Source organism: Muntiacus reevesi, chromosome 8, assembly GCF_963930625.1.
Source record: "Muntiacus reevesi chromosome 8, mMunRee1.1, whole genome shotgun sequence".
NCBI classification, from domain to species: domain Eukaryota; kingdom Metazoa; phylum Chordata; class Mammalia; order Artiodactyla; family Cervidae; genus Muntiacus; species Muntiacus reevesi.
In genome coordinates this window covers 12,316,626-12,330,652 of record NC_089256.1, presented here as the reverse complement: position 1 = coordinate 12,330,652, position 14,027 = coordinate 12,316,626, and the positions used below count along the sequence as shown (strand labels likewise).

General features: G+C 37.6%; 2 protein-coding genes across 4 annotated transcripts in view; both read left to right on the top strand.

The window, feature by feature from the left end:
- NCK1 (NCK adaptor protein 1) overlaps positions 1 to 6,992 on the top strand; it is a 74,777-nt gene extending 67,785 nt beyond the window's left edge. For all 3 annotated transcript variants that reach the window (XM_065943646.1, XM_065943647.1, XM_065943648.1), the window contains one exon: positions 1,784 to 6,992. In XM_065943646.1, the coding sequence (XP_065799718.1) occupies positions 1,784 to 1,978 (195 nt within the window). In that variant the 3' untranslated portion in view covers positions 1,979 to 6,992. The remainder of the gene's footprint in view (positions 1 to 1,783) is intronic.
- Positions 6,993 to 12,307: 5,315 nt separating this feature from the next.
- Positions 12,308 to 14,027, top strand: part of IL20RB (interleukin 20 receptor subunit beta) — a 34,549-nt gene continuing 32,829 nt past the window's right edge. The window contains exon 1 of the mRNA XM_065942955.1: positions 12,308 to 12,380. Within this exon, the coding sequence (XP_065799027.1) occupies positions 12,308 to 12,380 (73 nt within the window). The remainder of the gene's footprint in view (positions 12,381 to 14,027) is intronic.

The window sequence follows — 14,027 nt, the reverse complement described above, 5'->3', positions numbered from 1 at the left end:
TGTCTATTTCTGTTGGTTTTGCCTCCCTGAAATATTTCTTTTGCATTAAACTGAAAAATGGAGAGAATTAAACGTTGACTTTTTCACTGAGAACAATACAGTAGATTAAACTGGAAAAGCGTTTCTTAAATTGCATAATGGGTACACTGTCACCCTTACAATAAAGGAAATCCCTGAATTTAGAAAAAAATCTGTATTTGTTTCTGTTTGGAAGTTGGAATACACTTTTAGGTATTTGAACATGCACCGTATTTGGAGGGCATTTACAATAACCATAAATTCTGTTCCCATGGTAGTAAAACAATAAAATTGTAAAACCATAAAAATTGAATAAGAAAATAGTTATGTGGACTCTTTTGCATACTGTATAGGATTTTAGAATTTGACAATACTCATTTCCCTTAAAAATGACCTTTATTTTTCCTTGATAAAGGATATCACTACTTTTCCATGATTAGTATTGGCTTTGTGTGTATATATTTGTACAAAAAGTTTACATGTGATTGTACAAAAGGTTGAAAGAAGAAAACCTGTCTGGTGTGTTTGTGTGTGTGTGTATGTGCATATGTGTAAGGAGTAGGGGAAGAGAGAGCAAGACTGAAATTAATTGAACTGCCTGCTGTGAAGTTCAGGAAATGGGGGTCTGTATGTAACCCCGCAGGAAGAGCAGGTGGTTGATGATAGGGAAGAGTAGTGGGCTTTGTTTTCTGTTAGATGCCTGGCCTGGCCCTGGTTCCCAGGACAAGCAGTGGGCAGAAGGGCTAGGAAGGGAGTGACCCTGGAGTGGGTGGTAAATAACCATAAGATGTTTCCAAGAAACCCACTGTTTGAAACTTTGACAGTAACTGCATAAGAGGATGATCTAGACTATTCAAAAGAGTGTTAGATGTAAAAAAAGAAAAAAACCCAAGAAAGTAGCTTGATTGCAGAATACCTTGTATTTCCTTGTAGGTAATTGAGTATAGATATTAGCCAAAATATACCATTATTTTTAGTAGTACATGACCACTTAGCTGCAACTGACAATGAATTCAAATGATTAAAAACACTGTGCAAATGAGCATATTTTGTTTGACTTGCACAGTGTTTTTAATCATTTGAATTCATTGTCAGTATTTAAATATTGGGAGGTTTCGAATAAAAATTTAGACATCAGACTTCCCTTTTAAAATTGGAAGGCCTGTCAGTGTTGAGCTGTATTCCTACAGGGCAACAGTCGCAGCTGAGTGGCTATACACTGTTGTTCCCCCTGTGTAACCACCCTGGCCCTTGTTTATATTTCTTTCTTTCCCCTTACAGGCGTTTTGATTTTGTGACCTCTTAGAGTTTATGTTAGTTCTCATTTTTGTGTCCTTCATCTTTGAGAATTCACAGCATGTATAAGCTATTCTGTAAGATACCTACTGTTTGCTACTAATTGAAAAGGGGTGGATGTTTTGGATTTTCTGCTGTGTTTCTCCAGTAGTTTGAATGAAGAGAAGATCTTACACATCAAATATTAAACTAAAGGATTTGCCTTGGCGTTAGGGAGATTTTGGTGTCTAACTGGTTCAACATTGAATCCTGGCTTTTTTAACTAGATAGATGATCTTGGGCAACTCAGCTTTTCTTCAGCCTTTATTTTTTCATCTGTAAAATGGGTTTGTTTTGAGGCATAAAGGAGGCAATTCATGTAAATAATTTAGCATTGTGCCTGGTGTTTAAAGTGCTCACATTTTAGCTGTTATTAGTTTATATAAAAATGCTAATAGATGTCTTTCAAAATGTTTTTTCTCTCTTCTAGCCAAATGATTTCTCAGTATCACTAAAAGCACAAGGGAAAAACAAGCATTTTAAAGTACAACTAAAAGAGACTGTCTACTGCATTGGGCAGCGTAAATTCAGCACCATGGAAGAACTTGTAGAACATTACAAAAAGGCACCAATTTTTACAAGTGAACAAGGAGAAAAATTATATCTTATCAAGCATTTATCATGATACTGCTGACCGAAGTGAACTGCTGTACAGTTGTAATTCGTCATGTAATTGAAGACTGAGAAAATGTCAGTCCAGTCATGTTTGATTGGAAATTGCTGTTTCTAACTCTATATGAGAATTGACTATAATACATAAAATATTTTTATTATAACTCAGCCCATATATATATATATATACTACATACACCAAGCATCTGCATAGAGCAGTTCCTTATCCTTGGTCTTCTGTTTTATTGTTTTCTTGCTCTTCTCTTGCTTCTAATATTAAGGTTTTATATTTTGAAAAAATGATGCAAATCAAAAGTCTTTATATGAAAGAATTTATTGCCTTTCCTTTATTTTCTTTTAAGGGCACCACCTTAGTTACTTCTGCAATGGTTTTTATTCATATAAAATTATTATATCTATTATATCAACATATACCATATGCTAAAAGAAATTTCTTGGAGAGTTAATCTTTTCTGTGACTAAATAGCAATAATAAATGGAAAATTAGAAATTATTTTCACCTATTATATTTGTCACAAACCATTGTAAATACCAAATATGTTGTGTCTGTCATTTTTCAGAATTCATTTGTTTTCAGTTTAAAGCAAACCATATGGGACATAGGTTAGAAAACATATCTTGTACAATTTAAATTTACATCTGTTGGAAGCAAAAATCTCCAAATTCCTATGAATTTTTTCCCCCTACTTCTCTCTCATCTGGTTATTCAAGAGAAAAAAGCATTCTCAAGATATTTCGCTTTTAACTGTAAATGGATGCTCTAGTGTTATTTTTTTACCCTAGTTATATACTGTCACTGTGAAAAAAAGCTATGGCCAAATTTTGAAGAAGTAGGTGACAATGAGATAGATACTTGGTTCTCTGCCTACCACCCTTCCCCCCAGAAAAATCAGTAATAATCAAGCATAGTAGTTGTAGTAGTTTTATTTTCTTCATTCAGCTTTGAATTTTATTGACCAGGACACTAAAATTGATAAATACTTGATGAAAAGATGTGATGTGCTAATGCTTTGAGAAAATTTTTAGAATCTTATTTTTGCAGATTCTTCTATTATATTTTTATCCTGCAGAAGTTTGGGTGTATGGGTAAGAGGCTGAGGCTACTGTAGAGAATTTAATCTATTTCTGTACATCACAGAAGAAAACCAGTTAGTTACATTTTTGGCCACAACTCCCCGCGGCCCCCCCCCTACCCCCCCCCACCCCCCCCGCATTATAAATTCTGGAGATTTAAGGAAAGTACCTTCAATATTTTAATAGAAAATACTTGCTAAAACAATTTAGTAATTAGGAGAAAGTCATGAGATTTTTTTAAACATTTCACCAGTGCTGCTTAGGCAAATGAATGTTTCTATTCTTTATTATAAACAGACATTTAAGACACAAAATTACTGATTCTAAAATTGAAGTCTAATTCATGAATTTCTTGATTTTGGTGGTTTTAGATTTATTTTGTATTTTAATTCTCTAAATCTTCAAATCATTTAAAGACTTAGATTGCCACTGGGTGGCAGCCCTGACTTCTCCCTCTAAGCAACAGGAGTTAGCAAATATAAACTTTTTACAATTCTTTTATCTTCATCTGCTTTTAAAGCCTTTTAGTTTGTATTTCATTATTTTTCTCAGCTCTACTTTATTTATTTAAGATAATTATGAGTAGGCAAGTTTAATGGAAACAAAAGTCACATGTTTGTTTTTTTGGCTGTAAAATCATGAATATAAATTGAGGAAAATAGTTTTAAAGTTGTAAAATGACTTTTAAATATTTGATGATGCTTTCTTTTTATTCTCTACCTCTTTGTGGTCCCCCCACCCCAATCCAGTCTTCCTTACTTAAAAAATGAATGTTTAAAAAAAGAAAGGAGGGGATGGGTTCAATTACTAATTTGTATCACAGACATGAGCTATTTATAGCAAACCCTGCTGAGCTGATGTCAAGCATTTTGAGAAAGTAGCTAGGAGTGGAGTAGCCCTGGAAACTGCATATTTCTGTGCTGTAATTAGATTTATACTAACTAGAGAATTCCTATGAGATCCACGTGTGCCAATAATAGCTATTGTGTGCTCTTACTATATGATGGAGACCTCACTGGAAACTACTTAATTTTGTACTTCAACGTTTTATCAATTTTTTTAAAGTCTTAAAACCAGTGTTTACATCAATGACTTTTTTTTAAAGCATGAATTTTCTTAAGAACTGGAACCATTTTCAAAAACATCTACATAGCTAGCTAGTAGCAGGACATGCGTTAGAAACCACGTTTCCTCATTCCTAGCCTGTACGCTTGTCTTGTGACACATTGGCTTCATTGTGCCTGTTTTTAGACTAGGAGGAAAGTCCTGGATAGAGAAATATTACAGAAATTTTCTTTCATCTGTGAGGAGATGCTTAGCTTTCATTTTAAATATAACACACATAACTGCCCCACAACCCACTTCTACAAATAACTTCAAATTCTTGGAAGAAGGATTTTCAGAACTTCTTGTAAGCTCAGTGACTGAAAGCTATTGCTGCTGTATCTGTTATTTAGTCAGAAGTCCTTAAGTTCAGCTGAATACTTATTCACACCTATTACACACCTTTGACTATACACAGTAACACCTGGCACTTTTAAAGATGGTGTGTCACAGATACATCACTTAATAAAATCAGAAGGCTTTAGTGCAATCCGTTGTAATTGCTGTAAGAATAAAACGCCTAGCTTTGGTTGGTAGAATGATGTCTTCATGGCTATGTGGATACAGTAATGACCCATAAGTTGTCTCCAGCTTTAGTGCTTTAATTTTGTCATCTAATCTAGAGATTGCAAGAAGCAGGGCCACTATTGTTTGTGTAGGTACATTTGTGAGAATTGCAAAAAGGCACATCTTCCCCTGGCAAGACAGCCACTTTTGTTGCTGTTGATAAGTCCAAAACTCACCATCGCCACCCTTCCCCCAGCTTGCAAGATAACCCAGTTCAGGATACAATCAAACAGGAATATAGTTCAAGCTACAATGCTTAAAAAAATAATTGTTAGCATTTTTAAATGGGGGTTGGAGGGGTTTACATAAACAGAGTTTTGGTTTCCCCTGAAAAATGAGAAGCTGGTAACACTGGATTTGAATTCTCACAAAGCATTGGATAGTATGGATGCTCCCCTTATTTTTACCAATACATTAAAGATTAACAGTAAGACAGTGTTCCCAACCTTTATGCTCCTAGTTCAAATCTCAAAGTGCAGTTAGTGTTACTCCCTGTTTTTCCTGTAACGGGAGTTTTTGGTTTGGAATCTGGAAACTTATATTTTGCAGAAGCATTGAGTTGCAATGTCCAAATTAATAAGGAATATAATATTATAGCATGCTTTAACTTTTCAGTATTTTGCCAGAAGAAAAGAAGATCCTTTGCAGTCTTATTTATCTAGATTCTTTAAATGTTTTTGAACGGTTTCACAACTGAAGTCTTCTAACATAAAGCAAATTTGATATAGCACAAATGACATCCTCATTTTATGTTTTGAATAGCATCCAAGGGACTTTTTGAAAATGCCATATTACTGCTTCTGGGGAAAAGCACTGTTTTATTCTATTGCAAGGCATGGTAGGAAAGCTTTCTTCTGAAAAACTGGTTCTGTTGACTTTTTAACAAGTTTATATGACTTAACTGTCATCTTCTAAACTCTTTAACAGACTAGCACACTATGCATACTCCACACCATAGTTTCTTGCTGTTAAATGACCTAAAACCAATGACCAAAGAACTGAAATACAATTTTTCTTGTTTATTGTGAGGGGTTCCTTTGATTTGGAAGTACTAATATAGTTTGCTGAGACTTTTTAATGAGAACATAAATTGGGCTTAGGTTTTGAAGAGCATGAGTTTTCATTATCACTGGCTATGTTCACAGAGATAAACCACCATGTCTTTTGAGAGTATGTATGTTGGTCTGAGCACTTACATTATCTTGGATACTTCGGAATTGGCCTGATGCCTACAAAGGATTCACACAAACATTTAGTTTACCTAGCAGATTTTTTAAATGTTTCCTCTCAAATTACTTTTTAAGCTGCTCCTAAGGCTCCAGGGAAAGCTGGTCTCAGTATTTTGAAATAATGTTGCAAAATTTATTTGTAGTTACAGAAGACAAAAAGTACTCAATTTCCTCTCTTCCTGTATTACTGTGACTTTTGAACAGGAAAACAAACTTACAAGTAGACAAGAATAGACATCTGAAGTAGTTTAGGTATTGCTTTAAATAGATCTCTGGACTCAGAAAATATATTAAACTCTGTAGAACATTTGAAGATAGCTTTTGGGAAATTGCGGAGACAGGTGTATTCCAGAATGAGACTACAGAGTCTGTTAAATACTGGAATGGTTTCAAAAGTGATTTTTGAGCATTTGTAGAAGAAATTAGTAATCCCTCAATAAATGTCTTTTCTCGGAACAAGTAATGCAAACACACTTTTACTTGTTTTGATATGTTTTAGACTATAGATAAGAGGGATCGTGTAGAAGACAATTTCATCAGGGCATATGCTAATCACTTGGTGTCAAGATGAGAAAATTACTTTTTGGACAGTTATATCTATGTGTATAGTTTTGTGTCTGCTTAGGTTTTGGAGATATTTATCCATCAACCAACCATCCAGCCACCTCACCTCAAATAATTTGATTGTGTAGGTGCCAGACCATTCTAACCTAGCAATATGAGAGTGAAGAAAAGGGATATGTTTGTCCAAAAGCTGTACATTTCTCATGATGTAAAGCCTAATGGAAAAGTTCTATGAAGAAAAAACAGAGCAAGAAGAGAGAGTGGGTGTTAATTTATGTAGGATGGTCAAAGGAGGTCTCATAAAATTGACCTTGAGTGTACTGTGTGCTTCACTTAATCTCTGACCAGTGCATGAGTGAAAATAGAGCAGTCAAAATCATTTGAAAAATTATATTAAGATATTCACTGTTACGGAGCATTTTTTCTGGTTTTCAAATTGTAAAATTGAATAAAATGATGTTTGTTTTATTTAGACGTGGAACTTTTAACTGCAAAGTTCTATTTTGAATAAGGCCTGATTCTCCATCTTAAGAGGAGTTGTTGGGGAATATCATATAGAAAAGAATCAGTTATAACTACAGGAAGGAGGACAGTTTGTTAACAGACTTTTAATTCACACCTGAAGGAAAGAATTGAGGTTAACATTCCTGATGTTCTGCACTGTGGCCAAACAATAAACTAGGCAGGAAATTGAAAAAGTAAAATGTGTTCAGAGGAGGTTGAAAAGGGGCTGCAAGAATCCTGAAAACGAGAGCTGGAAAGTGTGTCAAAGTTATATCTGGAAGAGACTCAGTGGAAGCAGTAAACAAAATCCAAGACAAGGCAAATTCTACTGTTTAAATACCCTGTGTTACTTGCAGAAGAAAAAAGAATTGAGACGGAGTTACAGTGAAATGTCAGATGGAACTCAGGACATAGACATATTCCTTTGATTAAAGGGAAGAGAACTGTTTTGTACTAAGTAGAGCAGGGAGCATTATTGCAGTTAATTGACCTCATGGTCTGTGCCAGAGCACCAGGACCTACCCTGGGTTTGCACAACCCTAAGAGTTAGTGCCTCAAATTTTGTGCCCTGGCGCCTCCCTTGCTTCAGTTTAATCCCAACCCTTATGGGGCTCAGAGGGCTTAGGAGTTTCTTGAGCATCAATATCCTTTTCCCTCCCAACTCTTTTGCCTTTCCATAAAAAAACTATCTCCTTGCTTTTCCTTCCATAATCATTCAAATGGCAAATAGTGTAATAGGAAAACTAATTCCTACTTGTAGACTGTGCTTATGAAAGGGAATAGCTTTGTACTTCCAATGGTTCGTCTTCAGATATAGATGACTGGAATGCGTTGGGAATTAACCTGAGAAGTCCTGGCAGCAGTTTAGAGGATAGTTCAGTCTTGGCAGGTTGCATAGACTGACCAACCAACTAATAGATCACAACCAACTGATGAGAAGGTATAGAGAGGGAAATTCCTCAAAGTCAGAAGAAAAAGGTATGGTCAGAGGCATGTCCAGGCAAGGGTAGCGGCTTGCAGGTGAGGCACAGCCCTCCAGAAATTTTCAACCAGTGGCTTGGCCCATGCAGAGGTTGATGGTCTAAGCTCCTTGTTGGTTCATGGGCCAGTCCTGAGATGAACTGTCATTCAAAAGCTTGTGACAGCCAGGTAGCATTACGTTTCAGTGTCCCAGAAGTCTGCTGAGCAGAGATCAGAGTCCTTGCAGTGGATTGTGATGGAGTTGCAGGCAATAAGTACTGCCTTGTCAACATAGCAGTGGTGGGCAGGGGACCTTGACAAGGACTCATGTCCAGATTGAGCTAAATATCGTAAGACCTCAAAGTCTGGGGAACAACTCTCCTTCCTCTACAGCATAACTAAGTCTTGTTCTTTCTCCCATTTTCTGTTTACTTACCTTCTCATCCTCAGTCTGTTTTCCTTCAACTTTTCCATCCCTGAGCCTTGCCCATGCCATCCTCTCAGTTGGAATGCTTAACTGCAAATGTGTATCTCCTATCCAAACTAAGTAGGTACATCCTTGAAATGCCATTTTAAGGGCTACCTGTTCTCTAAAGCCCTTGCTAATCTAGATCGTTCAGTTTTATGTCCCTCATACACATTGTGAGCCCTCTTGGTGCTAACTGGGAGGCAGTAAGGTGAGTGAAAAGAACTTGTAGTTAGGCAGATCTCTGTCAAAATTTCTGTCTGTCTAGCTTTGGGGGTCTACTGTATATTTTCAGGTGTGTCCTCATCTGAAAAGTTGGGAATCAAATCTTACCTTGAAAGACTTAAGTCCTATATATACTATATGTATAATGTGAGGATCAAGGAGACGGTGCAGCAAGTGTTCTTGACTATTATGTAGTTAAAAGATACAGCTAATGCTTATTGTGTACTTACTTTGCCAGATCCTGTCCTGAATGTACTGTCTCACATAATCCTCACAACAGCCCTGTGAGTTAGGTACTATTACAGTTTTTTGCAATTTGCAGAGGAGGACATTAAAACAGATTTCTTAAAAGAGCTGGCTAAAAAAACACAACTAGTAAATGGCAAAGCCCAAACGCCAACCCAGACAGTCTGGCTCCAGAACCCATGCTTTCGAGGACCCTCTTAATTGGTGTCACCAACTGGAAGCTTTTCTTTGCTGATCCAGGGTCCAAACTGAAAGATGGGCAGCCTACAAAGGTCCAGCCAGTAAGAGCAAATAATCCCTAATGTATTTATTGTTAATATTATTAATACAACAAATGGTTAATAAGCCATTTGTGAAGACCTATTGTGTTCCTGGCACTGTGCTAATGTGCTTTGTCTGCATTCTTTAATTCCCACAACTATTATGCAAGACATCATTGTTTTATAAAAATGAGGCTCATGGAGTTGCTATCTTCCCCTTCACATCAAGAGAGCACTGCTTTTTCCAATCCACTCCTCAGCCTACAATGATCTAACTTCTGATTGAAGTTGTCCACTGGGACTCCTCTTACTGAGATTACAAATGACCTAGGTGACATAAATCTTGGAGACATTTTTTGATGATCAAGTGACTTTCTTCTGCACTCCCCCTTGGTGACCACCCCTTCCCTCATTGTTTCCATGCCCATAGTTTGTTCCAGAACCACCTCTCTGACCTATTTATTCCCCCATATCTTTTTATGCCATTTTTCTTTTGTCAGTTCATTCTTAAATGCTGGTCTTCTCCAAGAGCATATCCACCCACCTCCTTAATCTACATACCCTCCCTGAATGTTCTCACCACTTCCTAGTCTCAGCTACCACTGAAATGCTGAAGATAGGGGAAATAGTGCCATACTCTGACACTCATAAACTGAGACAAAGATCATTTACATTTTGAAGACTCCCCCCAGTCCTTACGAGCACCTCAAGTTCAAGTGTGTCAAACTGAACACATGCACACTTTTTCTATACCATCCCCATCTCTGACTACCTTGCTGCCACCCCACCCTCCTTAACATTATTTAGGTTAAGCTGCTGTCACCACCTAGTTACTCAGACCTAGAACCTGAAAATCATGTTTGCCGCCTCCTCCTCCTCCAATCCACTCAATGTCTAGGAGCTGTCAATTCTACCTCCCTGTTTTGAATTTATTCGCTTCTCTCTCTTGAGACATGGGAAAACCTTGTGGAAGCCAACATCTCTCACCTGACTGACTAAAATACCTCCCTCCTCACCTACTAGCCTCCAGTTTGGCTGCTTCCACTATTTTCTCCACCCTAGTCATAAACTTTCTCAAACTCAAATACAGAGGGTGCTGTGATCAGACGAACTCCTTTAACCCTCATTGCCTCCGGATAAACTCAGTGCTCATCAATAAGGCATTCAAAGCTCTCTTGAATTCTGTTTTTGTCTGTCTTTGAGCCCCATTTCTTGCTACTTCAACCTTGTTCTCTAGTTGCACCAAGCGTCTTGTGGTTTCCTAAACACGCTATAGCTGACTGATTTTTTTTAGCATTTAATACTCAGCCCTAAAGTCACCTACTCCAAGAAGTCTTCTCTGATCCCCTAGGCTGAGTTAGGTGTTTCTGTTTAATGCTCCTATATGTCTTTGATAACATTTCTGTCATTTCATTTCCAATATTGATTTGTGATTATTCTCATGTCCATTTTCTCCAGTAGTTGGGAAGTTTGTGGTTGAGGGCAGGAACTATTAATTTCCAGTATCTAGCATATAGTAAGCCCTTAGTGAATGGCAGTTGAATGAATAAATAAATAACTTTCCTAAGGTTATATTGCAAATAATTTCTGACACTAACTAAAATGTTGCTCTCTAAAATTCATGTTCTTTTTACTAATGCATTTGCACATGTAGAGTGTTTAGAGACTTTAAAAAGCTAACATTTTAGGGGGCCAAACCTTATCATAAAATTTCCTTCCAATTAAAAAAAAATTAAAATGTTCAATAATACATTCACATGGTTCAGTAATCAAACAATATAAAAAGATACATAGCACCCACAAGAATCGAAAGCAGAATCTCAGGATGTTTGTACATCTGTGTTCAGAGCGGCATTATATTCACAGTAACTAAGATGTGGAAGCAACTCGAGTGTCAGTGAGTGGATAAACATAATGTGGTATATGGAACATTATTCAGCCTTAAAAAGGAAGGGATTCTATAATCTACAAAATGGGCGAATCTTGAGGACGTTATACTTTATTTGAAATAAACAAGTCACAGAAAGACAAGTATTGCAGGATTCCACTTACACGAGGTACTTGGAGTAGTCAAAATCCTGAAGACAGGAAATACAATGGTGATTTCCAGGGGGAGGGGGGAAGGGGGAGTTACTGTTTAATTGAGTATAGAGTTTCAGTTTTACAAGATGAATTATGGGGACGGATGGTGGTAATGGTTGTATAACAATTTGGATGTATTTAGTACCACTGACTGTATATGGAAAAATGGCTAAGATGGTAAATTTTATGTGTATTTTACCACAATAAAAACAGTTTTTAAAATTCCCCAAACAAACAAAAGTTACTGGAAAGAGTCTGGTTCCCATTTTTCTTCTCCATCTTCCCAATTCCCACTCCCTTTGCCCCAAGATAAACAACCTTGGTAGTTTCTCTTATCTCCTTCCAGGTTTTCTTTTTGCTTGCAAACAAATATGAAGCTATATATTCTTCATCTCCTGACTTTTAAAAAGATATTAAAAAAATTTTTTTAAACATCTCTACTTCTTCTGAATTGGAGATGTAGCAAAAGTACCCACCTCCAATGAACTCACAAGAGGGAGCCTTGTGAAAGAGAACAGTTATTTGCTGAGAGGGTCAGATAATCTTGCCTGCTACTGCCAAGGAGACCTCTAGAGGTCTATTCAGGGTCCCCCAGGTTAGAACCTGTGATCCAGGCAGATTTTTTATTTTTTGAAAAAACAATAATAATAACTTTATTTACATGCAAGATCTTAGTTCCCTGACTAGGGATTGAATCTGTGCCCCCTGCAGTGGAAGCACAGAGTCCTAACCACTGGACACCAGGGCATTCCCCTCACCACACTGATTCTTAAGCTTCCCAGGTAAGTTTTCTCTGGAACTCTCCTAGGCCACTCCCTCTTGACGCAATATCTAGGTTTGGGCAGAAAGGAAGGTGCTGCACAGCCCGCCTCTTGTGAGCTGGCTCCTCTTTCCAGAACAATTCAGGCTTTACAGCGACTCAGACTGAGCTCCAACATCTGTGTCCCGAAGCAAGGATGTCTGAGATGGAAAGCATGCTTCATTCTGGAAGGAAACAACATTCCAGGTCAAGCTGAGTCTGCCAAACACCGACCCTCAAAATGGCTCTAGAAGAAATCAAGACAAGTCTTATCATGTGGTTTTCCTACGCCTTGATTCCTTGTTTGTTTGTGGGTAAGTATTAATTAGAATATGGCCAATAGTCTGGGATTCAACTATAGGTTAAGAAGCTGAAAAATACTTTCCCAGGGTTTGGGGTTGTAGTATATGCATAGGTCACCTTATGTCTGTTTTTAAAAAGGTTTTTCACTCCTCCATCCCCACAAAGAAAAGGCCTGCATTCTATTAAGAAACCTCTCTTAAATTCCACAGAGCAATCTAGAAAGATAAAGCATCAGAACAAATAGTTTAAAGGTGAACAGAGATCCATATGCATTTTATTATTCATTTCATTATCGAGTTTTAAAAGCCAGAACACAGTATTATCTCAGTCTTTCTCTGAGTGCCTCAGAGATGTTCTCTGTAAGGAGAGGTTTAAGTAAAATGAAGATTCTAACAAAATACAGGTGAATAAGAAGACATACTTTGCAACCTTAATATTGGGGTCCAAGACTTATGAAAATTGGATCCCTCTCCTGGTCAGGTACTCTGTAACATTTTTTTAAGTATTTGGTTTGGAGCATTTTGCCTGCTGGTTAAGATTACATAATTTTCTCTGCTCCGTTTCTGGCTGCTTGCACCTACATGTTTTATTGTTATGAAATTGCAGCTCTTTTGCTTTTGATGTTTCTTCCTGTCAGCATTTAAGAGAAATTTCTAATTTGAATACATCAAGGCACTAGACAGTTTGCAGTGTTGATGGTTGTATTGAATACTTTCTTCTTCATACTTTCTTTTCTATTTTTGGGTAACATTGAGAACTAATCATCCAGTTAGTTTAAATCAGGTAACACATCAGTGCCAAGGTGATTAGCAGATGTTTGGAGCTGACTGAAACATCAGATTTATGCCTGTGTAGCTCGCAGCCCTTCACAGCTCTGTCTCAGCATGTAATATGTCAATTTGCTCTTTGTTTCGGGACCCACTGTATTCAGTCCCCAATCCTCTTTCTCACAGCTCCTTGTGAACAAGTGTAGGCCACAGGCAGCTGTTGTCTTCACAGTTGGCATGTAACGCCCTCATTTCCTCCTCCTGGACTTTATTATTGTTCTTCTCCACCAGAAGCTCGATCTCTAGCTCCTTACCCCACCCCAAACCCGTCGTCCCATTCCAGGTGGGACCCTGCTCCTGCAGATCCTTACCAGACCTCTCTCCTTTGACCCTTGACCCCCTGTACTCTATTTCAGTGGGTTATTTCTTTTCTTACACTTGCCTGAAGGCAGGGCCTAGGCATCTTTTCTGGTGTCCCCATGGCCCCTAGCATAGGCTAAGCGTGTTGGTTGATTGGTTAGTTAGTTGATCGATTGATTAGTTGGTGGGACAAACAAGTTGCCAGGAAAATACTCCTCCACTAAGCTAAAGGGAGAAGATGGGGAGGCTGAATGAGAAGGGGAAAAGCCAGCATATTTTTCCTAATTTTTTTTTAAACAGGAAATTTATGTTTTTTGATCCCCATGGCCCATTTATTAATTTGACATTTTCTTCAATGAGGCAGTCCAGCCTTTTAAGGAAAACTCCTATTTTAAACAGACCTGGAGGTGAGTACTCTTCTGGTACCTGTAAACTTGCACAGAAAAACAAAGAAACAAAAACAGCCACCACTATCCTTGTCTCTCCCTGCCCTGCCCCCCCAAAAACAGTGGTAGAAGCCACAAGGATGTC